Raw genomic sequence first — 25,874 nt, 5'->3', positions numbered from 1 at the left:
CATATCAGGTCAAAACTTTTCAATTTCGGTTTACAGTAAAATTACATTGTAATCCCACATGAGGAATTATGCAGATTTACCAATTCATCTAAGTTTTTTTAATCAAGCTATTTGCAGTGTGTGTCCAACTCCACCGTCATGTATGATGTGCAGTTTCATACTACTGATTTATCTATGTAAGAAATGGTGTATAGTGTATTCTGAGCACAATATGAAACACAATGCGTATATTGTCTTTATTTTGGGGGGGAAAAAAAAAAACAGCAGGGGAAAGAAACTCAACAGTGACATACTGAAACTGTTTGACAGGGAATTCCTCTCATATTCCCGACAGAAAAACCTGATTGTCACTACCCCCCGCAATATTTCTGCATATTGTTTTTAAAAAATTAAATAAAACCTCTGGATGTGCTGACTCTTCCTTTGATTTGCTCTTAGATGTTGACTTTTAGCAGTGGCTGCATGCACAGCAAGTGATAAATTCTGCTTTAATGGTTGATGGTCTGTGTTCCCAGAGGAGGAATGAAATGAACAGTAGACAGTATATCATAAACAAAATGTTAATTGTCTGACAACCAAGATAGGAATTTAGATATTCAAGTCTGAACAAGATTAGCAGCAAATGCTTGTTTGTATCCCTTTTTGAAAATCTGGATCTACTTTGTCCTCTGGGTATCAGCTGTCCACCACAAAGTTAATCTACTTTTTAAATTTTCATTATTTGAGAGGTTTTGTTTCAAAGGGTCACCCTGCTACTGCTCACAATAACATGATCCAACATGTGAAGGCAAACTCATGTATGTGAATTTAAGTGTTTATAGTAGTTTCAAACTACCACATTAAACTGTTCTACGCTGCCAGAGTCATTCTGCTACTCAGGGTTTCTCCAAAGCGCAGCACAGTAATTCACCTTAATCCACTGTGAAGGATTAAACCCACAAAACAATGTGATATGAATCATCCAGTTGAAAAACAGATCACAAATAAGCAATCCGAGGGAGTAAGTCTGTGCTATAAATTTATCGTGGAGCGTGATTGAACCATATTATCAGTTGATCTGCTTACACCCCTACAAGCAAGTGATCACCTCTGTTTGAGCTGATATTATGGAGGTTAATCTACAACGCAAAAAAAAAAAAAATCCTTCAGCATCAAAATTTGAAATAAAAAGTTGTATCACATCTAAATGTCCAATAACTACACTGGAACAACCTTCACACCTCAGTTGTAAACAGTTTCCTTAAGGTCTACTCTATAAATTGTAATTTCCATAAGAAACATTTCAACAACAGTTGTGCAAGCAAACCAAAAGCAAGAACCAAAACAGTTATGTGACCCTTCATTATTTGTTACACAGTAACACCAAGGAGAAAGTTTTTTTTATTCTTTTTAGGATACCTTGACATTTTTGAAAGTTGAACCCAATAATCCAGGCAGCACATTTTGCAGAGGGTGAGAGGAAAAAAATCCAAGTCAGAATAATCTAAACAACCTTCCAGGAGCCACCAGGTTGAGTCACCTGAACTCTCACACACAGAAAAAAAAAAAAAAAAACTACTGGGCTTGAGTAACAAGACCGAATTGATTAAAATGTTATATGGCAATGTAATTACACCTTTGCATTCAAAGATGTCACTACAGAGAGCACTTTGTAGACAGATGTCATTCCTGATGTAGAAATCAAGCCTTTAATGTGTCCTACTATTTCACAGCTGATAAATGATATTAAGGAACCCGTGGAATGAAAACCTCCATTTTCTGCTACTTATTTTGGGCACAGTGGCAAGAGACTAAGCAGCTCATTGCACACTTCCCTATCCTCAGTCAAGTCCTGAAACTCAATACTGTTCCAAGACAGCTGGGAGATGTAACCCCTCCAACTTGTCCTGGGTCTTCCTTGGGGCCTCCTCTCAGTTGACCAGGGGACATCTTCACCAAAGATTCATGGGACCTCAGACACAGCACCAGTGGGTTTGTCAATCATTGTATGACTGCTAGGATACGCTCCAGCCCCCCACCCTTTAATTGGAGTAAGCGGGTATAGGAAATGGATGGCTCGCACATTCCAGCTTACCCCCATTTCTGAGCAAGAGCCCGAGATATGAATTGTCTTTAAAATTTAACAACAGCAAATCAGTTAAGTGACAATGAAATGGGTGTGTTGCAGATTGAGTGTAAAAAATAATACAGCTGGAAAAAATAGACATGGAACGCTCTATAATTAGCTTTCATGAACTCAATTCAGTGTAAACATGCAAAAGACCAGCAGAGGGCATTACTTATTCTCCATTAACACATGGCAAAAGCATGGACAAGAAAATTAACATTTCAAAGTGTCAAGTAGACAATTGCCAATATATTTATCAGAATAGCTCAACTTGAAATCTGTGTAAATTATACAGAGCCAGAAAATTCAACCTTCCTCTTATATTTGACCATGTGCTCCGATTTTCTAAATCTAAAAACAAAAGGCAAAATGTTTTTAATCATGTTTCAATGGCTGCGATTATTTTAAAGTGCAATTTGCATTTACTTGGATTTCTAATTTCTGGCTTTCTGGAGAAATTGAGATTGTTCTGAGGTGCTGAAATTATTTACATTTTTAATGTCTCATTAAGTGCTACAACAGTTAACATTCAAAGATTAATGCACAATCTCACAAAGCAGGACCAGATTCTCTGGTAATTGGCACACAAATTACAGTATCAACTCTCACATCATGAACCCTGAATGAATGGGCAGTATGTGAGCATGATGCTATATTTCATCAATGAATCGTTACGTTTGACAGGAACCTCTGAAGATGTTTCCGCCCGTGAACACAACCCTCCAAACAGCCTGTTTAATGTGTTACAGTCGTTTGAAAACTGCATTCACACAATGGTTAGGAGTTCAGGTTCGGCTCATCAAAGCATCAAGCTCTGATCTGACCAGCTAATGACAGTGATGTGATTGCTGCATGGGTTCTTTTGAGCCACATATGTCCAAAAACAGATTTTTATTCATATTTGCCTTCCTGCTTGTTTGCCTAGTACCACTGAACTACTTCACGATCCCTGGTGTTACTGAGAAAACAGCCAAATTTTAAGCACTTCAAAAAAATAAAATAAAAAAATAAATTAGTCTTCAAAAATTTGCAATCCAGAACAATTACAGGTGCAACCAATGGATATGCTTAGATTCCATACTTTTGCCATGGTAATGACAGACCATGATTAACTCCGGCAACCAACAGAGTTTTTCCCCATTATAACTCTCCCCCAGTCAGAGCTCTGTGACATCATGAGGCAGAATGGTAAGGGGGGGGGGGGGGGGGGGGAGTCTCTCACAATGTTCAAGACATCGAAATAACTTTTAGATCTCCAGCAAAAAATTCTTAAATTCTTCAATGACACTGCAAAATTTCATAATGAACCATTCTGCACTTTAGCATATGCAAACAAACGGGCGATCACACTAACAGTCATCCTCCTCTGTCAGACGGCAATTACAACACAGAAGGCATAAACAAATGACTAAATAAGTATTTGTATATTACATTCAAATGCACTAGTTTGGCAGGTTTGGGTTCATTACTGAAATACTGTGGCCAATGTAGACAGACCCACATATTAATAAGAATTACACTGATACAGTGAAACTGTCCAGGTCATCGGCCACCTCATGCTGAGCTAAAATTCAGTCTAAATGACTTCAACCATCTCTTTAATTCTCCTTACACCTCCACACCCAAAAAAAAAAAACCCCTGAAAAAAGTGAAAAAAATGCAGGTGAATGAAGTGTGCATTGCAGAATTTGACAGGAAAGCAAATATGAAAATGTTTCATTAGAGCATCCAGATAAGATCAATGCCAAGGCTACAGTCATCTTAAAAACAAAACAATTCAAGAAGAGGTAACACCTCATCACCTCTTTATCCATCCTTCAATACTTAAATTTTACAGCTTTTTCATCATCCAGCTTCACTCTGGCTGATATTGCGGCGACAGCCACTTTACCTACATAAATCTTCTTGAATTCAAATCTTGGTGTGCCAACGAGTAGGTGCGAGGCAAACATGGCCATTATTTCTGTCCCTGTGTTGATAAATGGAGGTCAGCAAGCTTCACCTCTGAAAAGGTTTGCGAACCTTCTTCTTCCTTCTGAGAGGTTTGCCACTTTCTGCCCATGTCTCGCTGGACTCTGGCCGATGACATCCAGGCATGTAGAAACCTGTCTGGGTCGGTGGCGCTCCACTACTAGGCGGATGATGATGGGACGAACCTGAGGGGAAGAAGCTCCCATTGGCAGTCATGTCATTAGGAGGGCCTCCTTTGAAGATACGGTTGAAGAAATCCTGCAAATCTGCAGGGTTGGCTGGACCTGCAGTATGCTCTGAGGATGCCCTAAAAAAACAAAAGTGTGAAAAGTGCAAAGAATGTCTCTGCAATGAAAATGTCACCACGTTAATTTTGTTCAGAAACAAAGGTATGGAGTAGAATTATGGGAAATAGACATCACTACCCATAAAAGGCGATAACTGTATGGAATTCCTTTTGAATTCAGTGCATTTTACCAGGTTTACAAGATTTATTTATTTATTTTTTCTTTTTGGACAATTCAAGACACTATCATGATTTGAAGCAGGTCTGTAACTTCTTACTTCAGTAATTACTGAAATGATTCTAGATTCCTCCATGTAGGTGTACCCATTTCGAGTATTTGGGGGCGATTTTGTGAAAAGTCCAAACTTCAGAAGATGATGCTGGTTACAGGCGAGTCAACCTTCAGTCTTCATTTCACTAATGATACAAATCCAGACACTGTACCACAACAGTATTCACAGTTTCACGATTGCAGTTCTTCAGCGGTCTGAAGAACTGCATTACAGATTAGGAACCAATTCTGAACGATTTAACCAAGCTCCAATCTTGGGTGTTGGCCGGACGGACGGACACACACACACACACAGCAACAGTCTGACTGCTCTCCCTTTGGTTTGAAGTGGATGAAGAACCAGTGCTTCGTAGGCCCCATAGCACCTCACTAAACTCTACAGTGGGGTCACACAGCCAGCCGCAATGCAACGTTACAGTTTGTAATACAAATGAAAGCTGGACCAGGGGGAGGGAGTCACAGAGCAGTTTTAGATATGACAAGCTTGCACTCTCATTTAAATGTAATTTGGTGTCAAAGCCGTAACTCCCAGGTCCACAGACAGTTTCATACTTTTGTGACAACACAGCATTCAAGACGGCCCAGAAAACTCAATTTACAAACTTCTGAAAGCTGAAGGAATTCTGAAAACACTATGGATGCACACAGAAGCTTTGCTGTCTTTAAAAGGAACAAGTTTTTTGTGGATTTTTTTTCACTACGTATATAAAATATGTCATATACCTTACAGTTATGTTACTGTATTTTGTTTCGCACTACAGACAACTAAGGGAAAGAGTAGTAAAAGTTATGCTTAGAGAAGAGGTGAAGAATTGTGAGCAGCAATATGCTTTAAGGTGAGAAAGAACACTACAGATGCAATGTTTGCTCTGAGAATACTGATGAAGAAGAACGTATATAGAGAAGTAGCAAAACAAGTTACAGTTTGTGGAGTTAGAGAAAACTTATGACAGTGTGCCATGAGTTGTGGTATTATATGAGAAAGCCTGAAGTGGCAGAGAAGTATGTGAAGGTGGTGCATATGTCCAAGGACAGTGTGACAGCGGTGAGATGTGCAGTAGTAATGACAGATGTATTCAAGGTAGAGGTGGGATTATGACAAGGATCGATTCTGAGCCCTTTCTTGTTTGCAATGTGATGGACAGGTTGGCAGATGAGATCCGATAGATGTCTTCATGGACTACGACAGGGCTCTCCCCAAACGTTTAGAGCATAATGGTGCAAGAGGTCAGGTGTGGTGCGGGACGGGGGAGAAGCTCTAGCATTTTGCCTTTTTCAAATACCAATGGAAGCCATTTCCTGCAAATTCAGCTTTGCATCTTATCTAAAATTACAAACGAAAGAGACAGAGAAAAAAAACATCACGGTTGCTTGTAAATTTTGATCATTTTCTTTCTTTCTTGGCTGTGCACGCACATCAAGAGGTCAGCGAGCTCAAGACCATACAGATAAAACACAATGAACACTTCGCCTTCAACTCTCTTCATTTTTGAAACAGTGTTGGACTTTGGATCCAGACATGTGCAAAGCCTTTTCTCTGTTGTGGTCGGAGCACCATGCCATTTTAGCCTGGTTTTAACCTGGCTGTGTGAACGTGCAGCTGAATCTCTCCACCAGGCTATTTATAAGATGCCTAAACAAACAGCGGTATTTCTTACACTCATTCACCGTTACTGCATCACCAACAGACACTTATGAGCATGCATCAAGCTGCCTAGTGATTCCAAGGAGTAGAGGTGGTTAAGGTAGATGAGTTTAACTACTTGGGGCCAACTATCCACAGAGAGAGGAGTGTGATAGAGAGAGGTGAAGAAGAGAGTGCAGGGAGGGTGAAGTGTGTTGAAAAAGGTGGCAGGAGTGATTTGTGACAGAAGGAGTGAAAGGCAAAGTCTGCAAGGCTTGATGTGTTTTCTTTTTTTTTTTCTTTTTTTTTTAACTATTTGCTTTTTTGTATGAAAATCCTATTATCCCTGCTATTTTTGTTAAACCCTTTGAATTAAAGCTAAAAGTTGACACTACAAGCACATCTTGCTTAATTTCAACTCAAATGTGTTGCTGTACAGAGACAGAATTATAGAATTGTGTCACTGTCCAAATACTAATCACATGGATGACAGTAAGTGTTCTTTAATGTCCACATCACATTATTTTCCATAATTTTGCAAATCTGTCTCCGGACATCCCATTGTTTACACCCGGGATCAGCTGCTTGGACTAAGAGACTATGTACAGTGGGCCGGGTCCCCACTATGCTGAGCACCTGGACATACCTGCAGACATATGAAGGAGACAGAGGCTGCAGGATACCGGACGAAGCAGAGAAGGACTTATATTCCGTCTGTGGTCATGGGGAATGTAAGGTCTCTCCGCAAAAAGACCGAGGAACTAGCAGCGCTAACCCGTTTCCAGAGGCTGTATAAAGGCTGCAGTCTCATGTGCTTCACGGAGACGTGGTTGGATGAACATGTCAGACTCTGTTATTAACATGGACAGCTTCACCCCCATCTGCGCGGACAGAACGTTGGCGGAGAGCAGGAAGAGGAGGGGGCTCGCCATTTATGTGAGTAAGAGATGGTGCAGCGCAGCTCATGTTCACGTGAAGGATCAGATCTGCTCCTCAAACATGGAGCTACTCGCGGTGAGCATGAGGCCGTACCATCTCCCACGGGAGTTTGGAAGTGTGATTTCGCTCTGTGCGTATATTCCTCCCTCTGCAGACGCCAACGCTGCCCGGATTCACAGCACAGTGACGCGACTGCAGACACAACACCCCCGCGCGCTCCTCCTCATCACTGGGGACTTTAACCACACCTCTCTCTCCACATTCACCCAGTACATCACGTGTAAAACCAGGGACAATAGAATACTGGACCTTTTTTACGCTAATGTGGAGGACGCTTACACCTCCACCCCCTCTCGGACGCTCGGACCACAACCTCGTCTACATGCTCCTGCAATACACACCCAGAGTGAGAAGAGAGCCAGTGCAGAAAAGGTCAGTGAAACTCTGGACTGAAGAGGCCACTGAGAGGCTGAGGGACTGTTTCAGAACCACAGACTGGAGCATGTTTCAAAACTCTGAACGGCCTGACCCAGTGTGTCACTGACTACATGAACTTCTGTGTGGAGAGAACTGTGCGCACCTGGAGGGTACAGTGCTTTCCCAACAACCACCCCTGGGTGACCCCCGAGTTGAAGGTCCTGATGAACCAGAAGAAGAGGGCTTTCAACTCGGGAGACAGACAGGAGCAGCGTAGAGTCCAACAAGAACTCCACTGGAGGATCTGGGTAGCCAAGAAGGAGTATGGAAGGAAGAAGGAGGAGCAGCTCGCCCAGAACAATGTCAGGGACACGTGGAGAGGCCTCAAGACTGCCTCCGGATTTGGGCAGGGTGCCAGCAGGACTGCAGATGGAGATTCTCGGTTTGCAGAGGAGCTAAACAGTTACTTTAACCGCTTTGGCTCCTCTACACCTGCCCACCCACCTGCTCCCAGCTCTCCACACGTCTCCAGCAGCCAGCCCTCCAGTCCCTCTGACCCCCCACCTTCTTCTCCCGGGTCACCTCCACTGCACCCCGGACTTTGGCCCTCCTCTCCCTAGACTGTATTCAGCACCAGCCCACCTCAGCTCACACCTCAGCTCCCCCCTCCCTGTGACTCTGACTGAGGTGAGACTCCAGCTCCTGCGGCTGAAGCAGAGGAAAGCAGCAGGACCTGATGGGATCTCCGCGAGGCTGCTGAGGACCTGTGCAGATGAGCTCTGTGAGGTCCTCAGCCACATCTTTAACAAGAGCCTCAGCCTGGGGGTGGTCCCCACCCTGTGGAAGACCTTCTGTGTGGTCTCGGTTCTCAAAACACCGCACACCAAGGAACCGGCCCACTAGAGACCAGTTGCCCTGAACTCCCACCTCATGAAGACCATGGAACGGCTCATCCTGTCTCACCTCCACAACGTAGTCAGTGACATCCTGGAGCTGCAGCAGTTTGCCTACAGGCCCAACATTGGGATAGATGACGCTGTAATCTACCTACTGTAGTGAGTGCTCACCCACCTGGAGACCGGCAGGAGTGCTGTGAGAGTCATGTTCTTTGATTTCTTCAGCGCTTTCAACACCATCGGACCGCCGCTGCTGCAGGGGAAGCTGCAGGACGCAGGTGTGGATGGACATCTCACTGCCTGGACCATCGACTACCTCACTGACCGCCCGCAGTACGTGCGGCTGTGTGGCTGTCAGTCTGAGGTGGTAAGGTGCAGCACCGGGGCCCCCCAGGGCACCGTCCTCTCGCCTTTCCTCTTCACGCTTTACACCTCGGACTTCACCTACAACACGGACAGCTGCCATCTCCAGAAGTTCTCTGATGACTTCGCCGTTGTGGCTCGTGTGTCTGATGGGAACGAGCTGGAGTACCGGTTGGTCATCACAGACTTTGTGGACTGGTGTGAGCGCAACCACTTCTGTCTCTACACCAGTAAGACGAAGGAGATGGTGATCGACTTCAGGAGGAAACCACCACCTCACCCACCGGTGAACATCCAGGGGGAGGACATAGAGACCGTGGACAGTTTCAAATGCCTGGGTGTTCACCTCAACAACAAACTGGACTGGACTCACAACACTGACGTCCTGTACAAGAAAGGCCAGAGTCGCCTCCACCTCCTAAGGAAACTGAGATCCTTTGGAGTGAGCAGGCCTCTGCTTAAAGTAGACCTGCATTGAAATAAATGTGGTCAGATTTCAGAAAGAAATAGTTGATATGTATTTATAAAGACCCTTGTGAATGCAGTAAAGTAAATCTGTAAGCCCAAATTTGTAATTCAGCTGAGAAATCTTCGTTTAAAAATGACAAATTTGCAGCTAAAGTTTAGCCCTCTGTGAAAACAGTTTGTACAGCCGTATCATTTCCATGACGTCAGGGACAAGACGACGCGCTCCCGCCTTCAGTCCGATCCCGCATTGAAATTGATTTTATCTGTTAGTAATGTTACTTATACACGTCCTGGTTTCAACATCCAAAAGTAAGCTGCAATGAATGTGAGATACAGATCTGTGTGCTCAGATCAGCAACGACATCGACAGCGGGCGCCGTTCTTCCTCTCCCACTCTCTGCCTCCGCTGCGCTTATTAAGTCTGCGGGCTCGTTAACGACGCGGGCCACTCACACCGCCCATGTCTGCTTTGCAGCCGGTGTCAGCGCACAACACCGGCATCACCTTTCTGTCTACTGAATGGAGGTGCAGCCAACTCGGAACAAGTCCAGAGACTACGCTCGTCGTTTTGATGTGGAGCGGCCAGTGACACCTGTTGCTGCAAGGACAGACTTCTTGCTGCAAAATCCACAGCACCGCACGTCTCGGCAATCGGAGCCCCAGAGCTCCATGGACGCTGAGAGAGGTTTATATATTTTTAATGACTGGGATTCTTTGCGGGTCTCGCCTCCATATCCCACGATGGTACCGGAGGCGAAAGACAGTAGATTTTCACTGCGACACCACTCAATCAAACGGGCGTAAGAAAAAGTCCCCCAAGATAATTTTCAAGCACAAATAAAAGAAATGTGTACTCACCAAACGTGCCGCAAGACAATATGAAGTTTTTAAAAAAGTAGATCCTTCCGTATAAGGCAAGAAAAAGGTGCAGATGCAAACTGACGTAAATCCACAAATTACAATTGACGCAATGGATGCTGGGAGAGGGTCTTGTCCGTGACGTCTCGGCAGCGTCCATGATGAGAGGGACAATTTGCGGAGAGCTAAATGTTAGCTGTAAATTTGTCATTTTCAAATGAAGATTTCTCCGTTGAATGACAGATCTGGGCTTGCAGATTTACTTTACTACATTCAGAAGGATCTCATGTGTAAATGTAAGTCATTTTTTGTTCAAAAAATCTGACTGCATTTTTTTCAATGCAGGTCTCCTTTAAGACATTCTATGACTCTGTTGTAGCCTCTGCTCTCCTCTATGCTGTCGTCTGTTGGGCCCCGGGCAGCACAGAGCGGGAGAGAAAGAGACTGAATAAGCTGGTCAGGAAGTCCAGCTCTGACCTGGGCTGTCCTCTGGAGTCTCTGGAGGAGGTGGCTGAGAGGAGGGTGTTAGCTAAGTTCAAATCCATCATGGACAACTCCTCTCACCCTCTGCACCGGACTGTAGTGGAGCTGAGCAGCTTCTTCAGTGACAGACTGAGGCACCCTCAGTGCAAGAAGGAACGATACCGCAGGTCGTTCCTCCCCGCTGCTGTCAGACTGTACAATAACCACATGCAATAATATGTCCACAAATTACGTGCAATAACAACTTGTTGACAAATCCCAGCACTAGTGTCACCTTATCACATCTAAATTCCACTTCACATATTGTAAATATGTGAAGTGTAAATGATCCTTCCGCAGGTTCACCTATGGAAACCTTGTTATGACTTTTACTTCCTCTAGATAGTCAAGTTTGATCGTCTTCTCGTCTAAAGCTTTTTTTTTTGCCTCCTTGCTCTCGGCCGAGACGGTCGCATTTTTCTCTTCTCCCTCCCTCCTTATCTTTCCTGCTTCTGTGGCGTGTTGTCTGTGAGGCTGCCAGCTTTGCTCTTCTGGAAACAGCAAAACTGGATTTGTTAAAGTGGTCTCTGAACGCAATTGACACTATTTTTTCTACAAGACACTCGGGAGCGGAGGACCGGACCTGTCCTGCCGGGACACATGTGATGGGTTACGTGATGGACAGTTGGAGGAAATGGCAGGTCATGTGCCTGTGGAGAATGTCGAAAATGTGTATATATTTGGCATGGTGGTGACCGGGTTCCTGCTGTGTGGAGCGAGCATAGCGCTGGTTTACCGGAAAATTAAGAAAGTGGAAGCGGCAATAATTGGCCTGTCCAGGCTGCCCCACGATTGATTCGATTGGAAGGGCAGTGTCAGCTCAGTCGGCGGGTGTTAACCGCGCGCTGGATACCATCTCCGGTAGGATGACTGCACTGGAAAACCGCATTGAGATGACCACATCGTCAGTAATGACCACATCTCCTCTCCTAATTCAGATGTATTGGAAGCCACTCTGTCTCAGACTGTGGAATCTTTCAGGCGTCTGCTAATCTGGATTTTCATTCGGCTTCCCAAAACACAGCTGCACTTCAAGGCCGCTGTGATAAAAACCTCCTGGAGAAGAACAACGCTCATGCCTCACTCCCTTCGTCTTACCCCGCCCTCAGCTTCTCCAGGTCTGTCGTTGACTGTGGACAGTGAACTGTTCAGGGCTGGGCCCCTCCTCCCTCCAGAATGGACGAGCAAGGCCGTTGATGGCACCTAAAGACGGCCTCCGGGTGTTCTGTCTGATAACTGGACTCTTACAAATCTCGGCCGTCGTCTCTCGTCCTGTTGTTGTGTGTGATCATTGTTTGTTGTGCTGATGGGTTTTTTCCTGCATTGCTTCATCTAGCAATGAAGGTTTTTCTTTCCCAAGTTTTACCTTGTGTGTGCTTTTTATGTGTTCATGTACCGGGCCGGCTTATGTGTGTGTTATGTGTGTGTCGTCTGTCATCATGAGGCCGGTCAAGGTTTGCTCAGCCCTGCTGTTGACCTAAGGCAGGATATACATCTGGAGCTGGTCCCCGGGCGCCTAAAGGCGACTTCTGCTCCTAACTGGCAATTAGGATGGGTTAAATGCAGTAAACACATTTCATTGTGCAGGGAACATGTTCCTTTGTGCATATGACAATAAAATTCTTTTGAATCCTCGAATAAGATGCTCCTATTTTTTTTTTTATTCCAATCATGTTTATACATATACATATTCTATTTCTACCTCATTCCTTTCTTAATTTATTGTATTGTTACAAGTATTATTATTATTGCTTATCTCTGCACACGCTGTTTGATGCACATTTTCCTCTACTCGCACTCATCTTGTGTGTTTTGTAAGAGCTGACATAACGTGAATTTCTCCTCTGTGAGATCAATAAAGTCTTATCTTATAACCCCCCCCTCCCCCCCGCCAACCCCAAGTGTGAGATTGGGAATATACAACTAAACTGTGTACAAGCATTTAACAAAATAGAAGTAGTAAGTGGAAGAAAGCAGTCCTTGTAATATTTCTAATGTGGAGGTCAAAGGACAATGTAGGATCAAAAATTACCATAAGGTTCCTCACTTTGTCAGTATGATGTATGACACACGAGCCTGGGCTAAGCGTTAACTGGTCACATTGATGCCGATGTCTCACTGGACCAAGAACCATCATTTCAATCTTATCAGAGTTTAAAAGTAGGACGTTTCAAGACATCCAACTTCTCACTGATGCAAGGTAATCTTCTAAGGATTTTATGTAAATGAGATTACCAGCCGTTATCGGCATGTATAACTGAGTATCATGAGCATAGCAGTGAAAGGTAATCCCAAAATGTCACAATATGTGCCCAAGGGGTGCTATATAAAGGGAGAAAAGCAGGTAGTATTACTGTACAAAACACAGTGAGAACGACTGGTCATGACGTTAACCATGCAAGGGCACTCCCAGTAATCCCAAAATGATTTTCCAGCCTATCAAGTAGAATATGATCCACGGTATCAAATGCAGCACTGAGATCTAACAGCACAAGAACCATAGTGGTGTCCGAATCCATTGCAAGCAGATCATTCACCACTTTAGTGAGAGCCGTCTCTGTGGAATGATATTTTCTAAAAGCAGACTGCAGTGGCTCAAAGAGATTATGCTCAATAAGATAGTCCACGAGCTGCCGTGACACCACGTTTTCCAGAATTTTAGAGCAAAATGATAGATTTGATATCGGCTGATAATTTTTCAATACACTAGGGTCAAGATTAGGTTTCTTAAGTAATGATTTAAATCACTGCAGATTTGAAACATTTAGGAACAGATCCAGAAATTAAAGAAAGATGAATAATTTCCAGCAGTCGGCCCAAGAGTGGACCACAGGTCCTTAAACAGTTTTGTTGTTATAGGATCAAATAAACAGGTTGTGCTTTTTGTTGATGTTAGGAGTTTCGTCAGCATGCCCACAGAGATACTCTCAAATTCTGTAAATCTAGGTAATACCTCAGTAATAGCACCCAACTCAATATCAGGGTGTAGTGGCTGGGTTAAGGCATGTGATATGTTTAACCTAATGTCTTCAATTTTCTTCTCAAAGTAATCCAGGAAATCTTGTGCTGTAAAAAAAGAGCGAACTACAGGTGGTTGACCATGAATAAGTGTTACCACCATGTCGAACAAGAACTTTAAGTTATGCTTGTGTTGATCAAATCAGAGTAATAGGTCCGCTTTGTAGCTAGTAATGCATGCTTATAGTCTAAGATAGCATCACACCACACAAGGTGGAACATTTCTAATTTTGAACTACGCCATTTATGTGCTAGACCTATAGCCTTATGCTTGAAGTCACGCAGGTAATCAATGAACCAAGGTGACTGTGTTTTGGGGGAGCGCGGTTTTAACAAAGGTTGCAAAATCATGTCAAGTGTAGTTTTGAGCACTGAGTTTAAACTATCCACAGGACTGTCTACTGATTGGGTATTTGCCAAATGTGAAGCTAAGACATCAGGCAGTCTCGCTTCGAGTTCAGTGTTAGTTGAGGAGTTGATACATCGCCGTAGTGATATACAAGGTTAGGCTGTTGTTCCACTAAACATGGCAGCGCAACTGTAAACTTAATAAGTGAGTGATCAGAGACCACTGATGCAAGAGCCATGATATCAATATTACTGACAGGAATACCACGTGCGAGAACCAAATCCAAGGTATTTCCACTAATGTGTGTTGAGTCCCGAATGCATTGCCAAAATCCTAACACATCCACAAGGGTTGAGTTCCTCTTCTAAAAACTGTTGAGGTCTAAGGTTCTAAAAACATTCTTGAATCACACTCATTATACAAGTTTTGATTAATTTATTACCACTCCTGAAAAATGTCAGCTACCTATTTTATAAACACTGCCCAATCTAGAGTCTGTGGATCCCCACAGACAACACGCTAGTATACCTTTATTCCCACATTAGTATTTGTTGTGCTATTTGAGATGTTATCGTAGGCAGACCAAAAAAAAAAGTCCTTCATAATAGGGGTGGTGATATGATAAACATGAAGTAAAATACAGACTTAAATGAGCAGTATAATGAAACCAATCAGGTAGTATCATTGTTCTTTATTTACTGCATCTTTTTTTCATCATTGGTTTTTAACATGTTGGCCTGATGGGAACGTACCTGTGTCGTGTGGTGTTGCTGTTTTTTGAACCAAAGGAGATGTGATAGGGCACCCGATGTGTGTCAGGGGAAATGCCTATTCTTTGGCACCCTGCCCACTCTGAAATACAAAGAAGAGACCACATCACTTGACAGACAGGAAACTGGTAACAAGAAAGTTTTGTCTTTAATCCATGAATAAGTAAAACGGATATTGCTTATATTGAAACTATGCCAGCAGAATTTACAAATTGTATATTTGTTTAACAAAACACAGAAATGTGACACAAAATGTATAACTGTTCATTTACTGAAGGCATAAAAGATGTTGCTGACCTGTAATATCATAGACTTTGCCATCCATACAGGCAAAGTATGTGATTCGTAGGCCCAACATGCTGGACTCTGCCCACAAATCGCCCTCCTCAGCACTATGGCAACGATTACATTCGGCACAAAACCGTGCTTCAGCTGGTTCACGATCCATCTCAAACCGTCTGCACACATTCAAATTGTTAATAATAATTGTTAATTTGTCACTACTGTGCAAGACAACAATACACCTTATTGAGAACTGCCACTTCAGACTTTCACATTAATGAGAACTACTACTACTACAGTGACGCATTACGACTAGTGTGCACTACACGCAGGTACGCATGGCGCTCTTGATTTTACTACCATCCTCCTCCACCACTCTGTCTTGGGCCCGCTGGGTGGCACCATCTAGTGTTAGCTGCAGATCCTTAAGGTCTCTCTCAATTACTTTGAGCCAGGTTGTTTTCTGTCCTCTTGGTGACTGATTAGCATCACTTTGAGCAGGTGGAATCAGTTAATCAGTGAAATCACCTGCTGGAGTGGGTGGTTGCACAGAAAACCTGCACTCTCTCGGCCCTTTCTGAAACCGATCATCTTATCCAGTTCCATTTCGAGAGCTTGTGGTAGTTAGATGGTAGCAAAGTACAAGATTTTATGGCTATCCAGCCGATACACTACGCAGTGTCACCCAACGCTCCGAACCCTAATGAGAACTACAGAGTGAGGAAATGCTTCAAACTGATGCACTTAACATTTGAAAACATACTTGTGTTTGCCTTCACACTTTGTGCACATCATGGTGTTCATGGCTTCCTTCAGGTCATCCTGCAGCTTACTGAGAAATTCATTCATGGACTTGGAGAGCTCAGTTGTGGCCATGCGTTTCCTGCAAACAACAAAATTGGTTGGTGATGTATTAACAGCACAACATGAACAAAAATCATTTGACGTCATCTTGGCCAAAACCAAGGATCCCTCTAATGGACAACAGTCTGGTGTGGTGACTAAATCATGATCATCTTAATTTTCCACCTCTGGATTTGGCATATGCTTTCATTAAGTTGAAATCAGAGGGTCGGCTGTAAAGTTCTGCCTCTTACGCGATTATTTCAACAGCAAGCAAAATACTCATGATTATGTGCTTAAAGTTCGGAACGTTTTCTGTTCTCCTCCTCTATACCGCTTCATCATGAAGCTTTATAACTGGTGATACAAAATGCCAAACAAACACTATGCACAGTTTCTCCAATCACAGCCAGAGAAGCCAATAACTTCTGGGTTGTCAGAGTTGTTTTGGTGTCTTTCCTCACTCTTCTCTTTGCACAATCATGCAGTTTTTGAGAACTGTGTACTCCACACAAATTTATCATACAGTGTCATGCTGTTTGTATTTCTTCATAACTGATATAAATAAAGCCCAAGACATATACAGTAACTTGGAAATGTTCATATATCCATCCCCTGAATTGCCTGAAGAAAACTGGCAATAAAACTGATTATTTACAGATATTACACCAAAAAGTGTTCCATTACTTATGCAACCAATCATCTTGGCCTTCATATTTTTAATTAGTTTATATCAAGATACAGAGATTTGCTTCAAGACTGAAGAAAATAATTTTAGAAATTTTTATACTGAGAAGCCCGATTTACTTTTTGGTATTTGAAATGACAAACAAATTAAAATGTGTGAAATATCAAGCGACCCAACACATTTGGGGAGCACTGTATGTGCTTTAAAGTGTACCATGAGCAATTTGGGTTAGTTGTCTTAAAGACTGAAGACATGAATAACTAGAGACAAATCAACTGCCCCTTCAGTAAACTGACAACTTGCTCTACCAACTGGGCTTTTAAGAACATTTACACAAGCATAATGGTGTGAAATTGAAGAAGGTGGCTAATACTTTTTGGAGTGCTCTTCTAAAGTTGGACTGTATCTCTGAAAAAGTAAGCCACTAATGAAAAAATATGTAGAGGACATGTTGCTGGATAGTTTGATTTTTGTTTGGGTAATGCAGCTCAACTGAGGATAAGTGTCATTTGGGTTATTGAAGTGTAGCAGAAGGTGAGGTTTTGGCAGGTTGAAGATAGGGTGAGTGTTGCCCAGACACCTGGTGGGGGGGTGTGGTGGTCTGACTCACCAATGCATATTAGTCCCACCTGTCTGAAGAGTACAAGGAAGAAGGTGGGTTGTTGGTGAGAGATGTTAGAAAGCTACAACAGAGGATTCTACACCAACACGAAGAGGAGGAGTCTGAGTTTTATGCACACCGCAATTGATTGTTTTGCATGTGTTTTACACCTTAAAAAGAAAAAACTGAATTAACTTGAAAACAGGCTGGCTGCCAGGCCAAACATCACTGAAGGGCTGGTAATGGTGGCAAGAGGACCTGGAGGTGTGTCACACACACACACACACACACACACACACACACACACACACACACACACACACACACACACACACACACACACACACACACACACACACACACACACACACACACACACACACACACACACACACACACACACACACACACACACACACACACACACACACACACACACACACACACACACACACACACACAGATAAGTAAGACCCACTCATTCGGGTAAAGAGTAGGTCACTCTCACATTAAACATCACATATAGGGAGGAAATATTGCCGGGGGGGCATATGCAGTTAGTGTGCCTTAACTGAGAGAGTGGCATCAACTCAGAACATGGTGCATTGAACTACTGAATGGACCTTTTATGTTTTTTTTTAATCATTTAACCACATAGAGCAACACATCCAGGTACAGGTGCTATCAAAATAAATATAAAATAGTTACGCTATCAAATTTACATAAATTTACAATTTCCGATGATTTATTTACAACCCCAATTCCAATGAAGTTGGGAGATTAAGTGTCCTTAGTTCCCAAACGCTTATTGAGTGTTGTTAGAAGAAAAGGTGATGTAACACAGTGGTAAACATACTACTGTCCCAGCTTTTTTGAAATGTGTTGCAAGCATCCATGTCAAACTGAGCAAATATTTGCACAAAAACAATAAAGTTTATCAGTTTGAATATTAAATATCTTGTCTTTGTGGTGTATTCAATTGAATATAGGTTGAAGAGGATTTGCAAATCATTGTATTCTGTTTTTATTGACATTTTACACAACGTGCCAACTTCATTGGAATTGGGGTTGTAATTAATTTAAAGCCTGATTTATGCAGCTGCAGCTCTGTAACTCTGTCATGCAATGACGTGTGTGACAGTTTTAAAGTTCTCAGTCGCTGGATTATGCTTTATTCTGGACTAATTTAACAAGCTTTTCTTTCTACAATCATCTACAAAACAAAGGTAGCTGTACATTTTCCTCTTTTACCGACTTTGTGCTGTAATTGTGCAGACTTTTCTGATCCATTTGTAAGCGGCTTGCGCACTGGATTAAAATATGATGGCAGACAAAGCAGTAAAAGTAGAAAAGTGTCAAATCACAGCCTTTTTTGTCTGATTTAACAGGTGCACGTCCAGGCTGTGGCTCAGAGTCTGAGCATGGTGTGAAAAAAATAAACAGTCGGTCTTTTAATCAAGGAAATGACTCCGGTCCCACTTTACTCAAATCGGCGAGTGTCAACTTTAATTTGTACCTCTGTTACTGTGCACGCACAGACTGCTCAGGGTTCTTAATGGAAATACAACCCCTGGCAAAAATTATGGAATCGCCGGCCTCGGAGGATGTTCATTCAGTTGTTTAATTTTGTAGAAAAAAAGCAGATAACAGACATGACACAAAACTAAAGTCATTTCAAATGGCAACTTTCTGGCTTTAAGAAACACTATAAGAAATCAGGAAAAAAATTGTGGCAGTCAGTAACGGTTACTTTTTTAGACCAAGCAGAGGGAAAAAAATATGGAATCACTCAATTCTGAGGAAAAAATTATGGAATCATGAAAAACAAAAGAACGCTCCAACACATCACTAGTATTTTGTTGCACCACCTCTGGCTTTTATAACAGCTTGCAGTCTCTGAGGCATGGACTTAATGAGTGACAAACAGTACACTTCATCAATCTGGCTCCAACTTTCTCTGATTGCTGTTGCCAGATCAGCTTTGCAGGTTGGAGCCTTGTTATGGACCATTTTCTTCAACTTCCACCAAAGATTTTCCGTTGGATTAAGATCAAGACTATTTGCAGGCCATGACATTGACCATATGTGTCTTTTTGCAAGGAATGTTTTCATAGTTTTTGCTCTATGGCAAGATGCATTATCATCTTGAAAAATGATTTAATCATCCCCAAACATCCTTTCAATTGATGGGATAAGAAAAGTGTCCAAAATATCAAAGTAAACTTGTGCATTTATTGATGATGTAATGACAGCCATCTCCCCAGTGCCTTTACCTGACATGCAGCCCCATATCATCAATGACTATGGAAATTTACATGTTCTCTTCAGGCAGTCATCTTTATAAATCTCATTGGAACGGCACCAAACAAAAGTTCCAGCATCATCACCTTGCCCAACGTAGATTTGAGATTCATCACTGAATATGACTTTCATCCAGTCATCCACAGTCCACGATTGCTTTTCCTTAGCCCATTGTAACCTTGTTTTTTTCTGTTTAGGTGTTAATGATGGCTTTTGTTTAGCTTTTCTGTATGTAAATCCCATTTCCTTTAGGCGGTTTCTTACAGTTCGGTCACAGACGTTGACTCCAGTTTCCTCCCATTCATTCCTCATTTGTTTTGTTGTGCATTTTCGATTTTTGAGACATATTGCTTTAAGTTTTCTGTCTTGACGCTTTAATGTCTTCCTTGGTCTACCACTATGTTTGCCTTTAACAACCTCCCCATGTTGTTTGTATTTGGTCCAGAGTTTAGACACAGCTGACTGTGAACAACCAACATCTTTTGCAACATTGCGTGATGATTTACTCTCTTTTAAGAGTTTGATAATCCTCTCCTTTGTTTCAATTGACACTCTCGTGTTGGAGCCATGATTCATGTCAGTCCACTTGGTGCAACAGCTCTCCAAGGTGTGATCACTCCTTTTTAGATGCAGACTAATGAGCAGATCTGATTTGATGCAGGTGTTAGTTTTGGGGATGAAAATTTACAGGGTGATTCCATAATTTATTCCTCATAATTGAGTGAGTCCATATTTTTTTCCCTCTACTTGGTCTAAAAAAGTAACCGTTATTGACTGCCACAATTTTTTTTCCTGATTTCTTATAGTGTTTCTTAAAGCCAGAAAGTTGCCATTTGAAATGACTTTAGTTTTGTGTCATGTCTGATCTGCTTTTTTTCTACAAAATTAAACAACTGAATGAACATCCTCTGAGGCCGGTGATTCCATAATTATTGCCAGGGGTTGTACATTGCGACTGGATGGGATATTTTATCTGATGTGTGCAAAAAATACGTTATACAAAATCCGTTATATACGGTGTTTATTACTTACAAAAACATTGGGACTTTTTTTGTTCGGTAACTGTGAATATCTAGGTTATACGATGACAGTTTAAATGAGTTTTACTGTACATGGGACTGAGCAGGGGTGGTGGCCAAGTGGTTAATGCGCTTGGTTTCAGTTCGGAAGGTTCTGGGTTCAAATCCCACCCCTGCTACATTTCTCCATGTAATGTGGAGTTGCATCAGGAAGGGCATCCGGCGTAAAACCTGTGCCAAATCAACATGCAGATCCACCTTGGATTTGCTGTGGCGACCCCGAGTGCAAACAAGGGAGCAGCCGAAGGGACTTACTTTACTGTACATGGGACTGAACAATAAATTTACTTCTCAAAACTGACGATGATACATTTCCTGTATATTCGTTTTGTGAATTGTGTCGGTAGCATGGCCCAAGCAGAGGGTCACCCCTTTGAGTCTGGTCTGCTTTAAGTTTCTTCCTCAAATCATCAGAGGGAATTTTTCCTTACCACTGCCGTCTGTGTGCTTGCTCTGGGGGTTGGTATGGTTAGACGTTACTTGTGTGAAATGCCTTGAAGCAACTTCGTTGTGATTTGACACTATATAAATGAAAATAAATTGAAACTGAATGTCCAGAGATCATGGATCCAGTGACCAACTTCATATTTATTTACTTTAAGACTCAAAATGTTGTTGACATAGAAAACCTGTAAAGCCTACTTTTCGTACACAGAAAATTCACAAGAGGTCTTGATAAGGGAATTGATAAAGAATCGGATCAATAAGCAGAATCAATAATGGTACTGATATCAATAAAATCTTATCAATACCCATCCCTATTCGCGTCACACCAAATTGCATCATATCGCATTATGAGGAATTGAACAGTCATCAAATCGCATCGAATCAAGAACAGGGGTGAATCGTATCGCAATGTATCGTCAGTTTCGTCATGTATTGCTATATGTACTGTATCGCTGGTAGTGCATAGAGGTGTGTATCGAATCGTTGCAAGTGATGAGATTCACATCCCTATATGCTATACTTCTCATATGTACTTGATGGCGTATGAAAATGCAGTGACAGGAACATGCCACTTGCACAACACAGATCCGTGACTGGTGTGTTTGAGGGTTTTAACCAAGTTTTCTATGACTTAAGGAGCTTTTCTCTGCCAAATATTGTTGAAATTTATCCTATGCTTTTGAGTTAATGCATGCAGTTAAACAGAGATACTACCACACGAACATGAGTGGTGGATGATTTAAAATAATAATAATAAAAAAAAAAAATAAAAAAAAAATGGAAGGTTAAATATGTATTTCACGCCAAGGACCAAGTGTACCAAAAAGGTTCTGGGGAAATCATGAAAGCTTGATTATGTTCGTTTGAAATATGTCATCCTTTTTAGTACTCACAACTCATACTCTTGTCTTGTCTCTGGGTTACTGACAATATCCCAGGCAGCCCTTAGTACTTTGAATGCCTCTCCAGCTCGTGGGTGTTTATTCTTATCTGGATGGACCTGAGAGAGATGGGATAAAAACAAAAAACAAGGTTACACAACTAAAGGTGAAATACTCCAGCTACAAAGCCATGAATTCATCTATCCATTAGAAATAGTCTCTGCATAAAGGACAATTTTTGCTCAGTCACACCTACTGCGCACACACACACACAGACACACCTGTACAGCCAGCTGTCTGTAGGCCTTCTTCAGCTCAGCCTCAGTTGCATGGACCTCCACACCGAGCACTGTAAAAGGATCGAGCTCGTCCTCTGGTACCTCAGTCAAGGCCAGCAGCCTTTCCAGCTCTTGTCCCTGCTGGCCTCTCCCTGCTCTTCCAGGTGACTCTGGGGTGGAGGGTGGTGCATGGCTATCACTCCTTATCCAACTTCGGACTCTTTCAAGTAAACACACAACCCTCTTCCAGAATCTTGAATCCAGAAAGGAAGTCCAATACAATTTTCCCCTCTCACCACTAAGTCGACCCAACAAACCCTTTGCCCACCGAAAGCCCAGAATTGCCAAAATACAAAAACCCCTGTAACAGGATAACACAGCTGTCTTTAACCACTTTGCAAACTGAACAATTTTACCAAACAGGTCTTCTCCTCTGCATTTCATGCACTTCAAAATATGACTAGCGTCAGCCTTAAGCCCAGGTAAGTCTGTGATCTTTATAAGAAACTGCTGTCCAAAGTGGTAAACTTTCATCCCTCCAGCTTCCACACCAACTCCACAATTATGAGTTAATGTGACAATAATTTCAATCATCATATGGATGCAAGAAATACACCAGACACTCAGAGATTCCGACAGCATTTCCTTGAAAGGTATAACAAACTGGTTGCCCGTTCGTCTGCGGCTCCGGTTCTGCTGATGGTGGTGGTGGTTACGTCTGCGGGTTGGCTTGTGCCTGCCGCCAGTTGACATGTTACCTTTGGAGGAAGGTGGAAAAGCACTTTGACTACACTGCTCTGAAGCTGATCCCCATCCACCGTTCCTCAGTTTGTATCTCCTTCCAGGTCCTAAATTCCTCCAGTCAGACTCATCCATTTGCTGCTCCTTAGCAGCATCATCTTCTTCTTGATTAATAACCTGTGCATTCTCATGACCTGCAGCACACTGGTCATCTAACCCATCTGAAATGTCCTCACCTTCTTTGGTTTCTGTAGTTCCAAAATAATCTGCTTCACCAATACAAGAGTCTTTTGGAAAGGTTGGATTTGGGTTGTCCTGAGTTTTAGAGTTGAAATTAGTTGTACTGACCTCCTGGACGCCATCCTTATTGAGGCCCCAACCCTCCCAAAGATTAAACATCCTTCCTGAGGATGAATCACCATCAGGGATTTCTTCATCACTACCTGTAATGCCATCCATCTCCTTTTCAACATCTCTTTCCATTTTCCTTACAGTTGTTCAGGAAATAAAGTGCAGTGGAAATGGAACCTCATGGAAAGACAGTCTCTTAGATCCATACTCTAAAACATTTTCTCAGACAAAAAGAGACAGGGAAATCCAGGGGCTCAACCTCATTTCCACCACATCCATAACCCTTTCCATGCATTTCCATGTGTCAAAAGGCTTCTATGGCTGACATGCATCAGGAGGAAGTTTACCTGAAAAAACAGAATGAGTCAGAGAATACTTTACCATCTGTGAATTTACATTTCCAACTGTTACATGTTAACAGTACATGACTGTAGCTAATATTTTTTTATGATAATAAATCTGTTTATTAATTACAGGTCAAGATTCTAAATATCTGATTCTTTTCATCACTGAAAATGGCTTTGGCTGTAAATTTGACACTGCTGTCATGCTAGTGAATTAATTTAGGATGAGCATGACGAACAAGTATCTATACATATTGCACCCCAGTTCTTGTGTTTACATGGACAGTTACCTGACCTGTTATTGTACTGGAGGTCTGTCATTTTGACCAAAGGTCCTCCATAAAGACCACGTGACAAAACATCTCTAGATTGTAGATGAACATTACAGTGGTTTTTGCCATATCTGGGGTGATGTTGTAGCCACATCTTCTGACTGTGAAGGAAAGTTATTCTCTCATCTACTGCAATAAGTTCCCTTGACTAACCACTACACCAACAGGCCTGAACTTTCTTTTCTTTTGCCACTCTGCAGACATGTTACAACACATCTGGAACTTGGCTGACTTGACATTTCTGCCTGTGACAAACCTTACTGATGCAGTAAGACCATGTACTGTCTTGTTTTGCTCTCTCACTTTGATGCTTTTTTGTTGTTGGTTGTTCGTTTTGCTTTTTACCATTAAGTAATCTCACCTTGGTAGAACAATGACCACTCCTGGTCATTGTTGTCCACTTTTCACCTGCCACAGCCAGATGAAAAGTGGACATTCCCTTGGCCTTTTCCAGTTACCGGCGTCCTCAAAGTTGAGGTACCTACACGCTGGATCACGCCCAGTGAAGTGAACCACATAGCCACAATGTCATAGCTGATGTTTGCTCACAGCGCAAGTGGTGATGAACCAGTATTCTGCATGGGTTGTTGTCCAGGATGCAAGGTGGTTCCGTAGTATAGTAAAGGCAGCAAATCACGAAACCAATGCACGCTCTAAATCCTGACCATGTATGAGGCTCAGATAAAACAAGCAGTCCAAGCCACCCAACGCCTTCTGTGAGAAAAAGAGACTCAGTAACCAAATAGTAACATCGAAGCATAGCATTTTAAAACTGTGTCGAACTGTCAAAAATAATTTGCAAAAAGATAGACAAAGTGCTGCCTATGAACAAGCGACAGAAAAAAAGATCTAAAGGTGGCTATTGTTAGCCTGTAATGACCTGCCAAACGAGATAAACAAACCCTACAGGACAAAAAAAAAAAAAAAAATAGCTAAACGTCACTGAACATCACAGCATTTGCAGTCGACCAGAAAATAAACAAAGTAGCCAGGTGCTAACGCTTTTATCACCAAGCAGCCAAGCGACAACGAGCAGAAAACTAGCTAATGTTACCAACTATTTCCACTTCCCGTAAGGCTGGCCAGTGGAACAACGTAACGCCAAGTCATGTTTTGCAAACCGGACGAGACCATTAAGAAAGCAAATATTGTTTTTTCTTTTTCAAAGAAGTAAAACATGTCACATATACCTTTGATATAACTGTATAACCGTGTTTGCTAACAAATAGCAAAGTGTTCGAATTAGCCTTCACCCCCTCCTCTTCTGCGTCTCCTTCCTACTCTTCTTCTTCGTTTGTCTGGCAAAAACGATTGGTAAACTGGATAATTGATACATTGCCTCCACCATCTGAGCTGGAGTGTTGATAACAAAATTTAAAAAAAAGTTAATCAATTGACCTGTTCCTCTTAAATGCTACTATTTTGGAACTCCTGTGAAAACCCAGAATGAAAAAAGGAGAAACTGATGGAACATACTATTCTGACTTTACTACAAATCTGATATTAAAATACTTTCCACAACCTACCACTGTTTATTACGTGACACAAGTAGATAGATAGATAGATAGATAGATAGATAGATAGATAGATAGATAGATAGATAGATAGATAGATAGATAGATAGATAGATAGATAGATAGATAGATAGATAGATAGATAGATAGATAGATAGATAGATAGATAGATAGATAGATAGATAGATAGATAGATAGATAGATAGATAGATAGATAGATAGATAGATAGATAGATAGAGATACCCTCCAGTTTAACACAATAATTCAAAATCAATAAATGCTATCATTCTTTAGTTTATGAGAATAAAAGT

The 25,874-nt window shown here is 42.0% G+C and overlaps 1 protein-coding gene across 1 annotated transcript; it reads right to left on the bottom strand.

The window, feature by feature from the left end:
* Window positions 1-1,374: 1,374 nt before the first annotated feature.
* Window positions 1,375-25,340, bottom strand: dnajc14 (DnaJ (Hsp40) homolog, subfamily C, member 14). The gene is made up of 7 exons (XM_034166877.1): window positions 25,239-25,340; window positions 22,284-23,719; window positions 22,015-22,121; window positions 15,926-16,045; window positions 15,178-15,338; window positions 14,863-14,962; window positions 1,375-4,385 (listed from the first exon to the last, which is right to left on the bottom strand). Exons 2-7 carry the CDS (start codon window positions 23,502-23,504, stop codon window positions 4,106-4,108), a joined length of 1,989 nt encoding a protein of 662 aa, XP_034022768.1. The 5' UTR covers window positions 23,505-23,719; window positions 25,239-25,340; the 3' UTR covers window positions 1,375-4,105.
* Window positions 25,341-25,874: the final 534 nt, after the last annotated feature.

This window comes from Thalassophryne amazonica, chromosome 3 (genome assembly GCF_902500255.1).
Source record: "Thalassophryne amazonica chromosome 3, fThaAma1.1, whole genome shotgun sequence".
Lineage (NCBI taxonomy): Eukaryota > Metazoa > Chordata > Actinopteri > Batrachoidiformes > Batrachoididae > Thalassophryne > Thalassophryne amazonica.
The sequence above is the reverse complement of the archived record's forward strand: the minus strand, read 5'-3'. Positions and strand labels throughout refer to the sequence as shown.

Bases quoted from the DNA above. Each gene is read 5' to 3' on its own strand.
- dnajc14 (XM_034166877.1), bottom strand. From the start codon at position 23,504: ATGGAAAGAGATGTTGAAAAGGAGATGGATGGCATTACAGGTAGTGAT. The intron at 22,122-22,283 runs GTGTGTCTGTGT...CATCTCTCTCAG, and splicing joins ACAGACAGCTGGCTGTACAG to GTCCATCCAGATAAGAATAA. The intron at 4,386-14,862 runs GTACGTTCCCAT...TTGTTTTTTTAG, and splicing joins AGCAACACCACACGACACAG to GGCATCCTCAGAGCATACTG.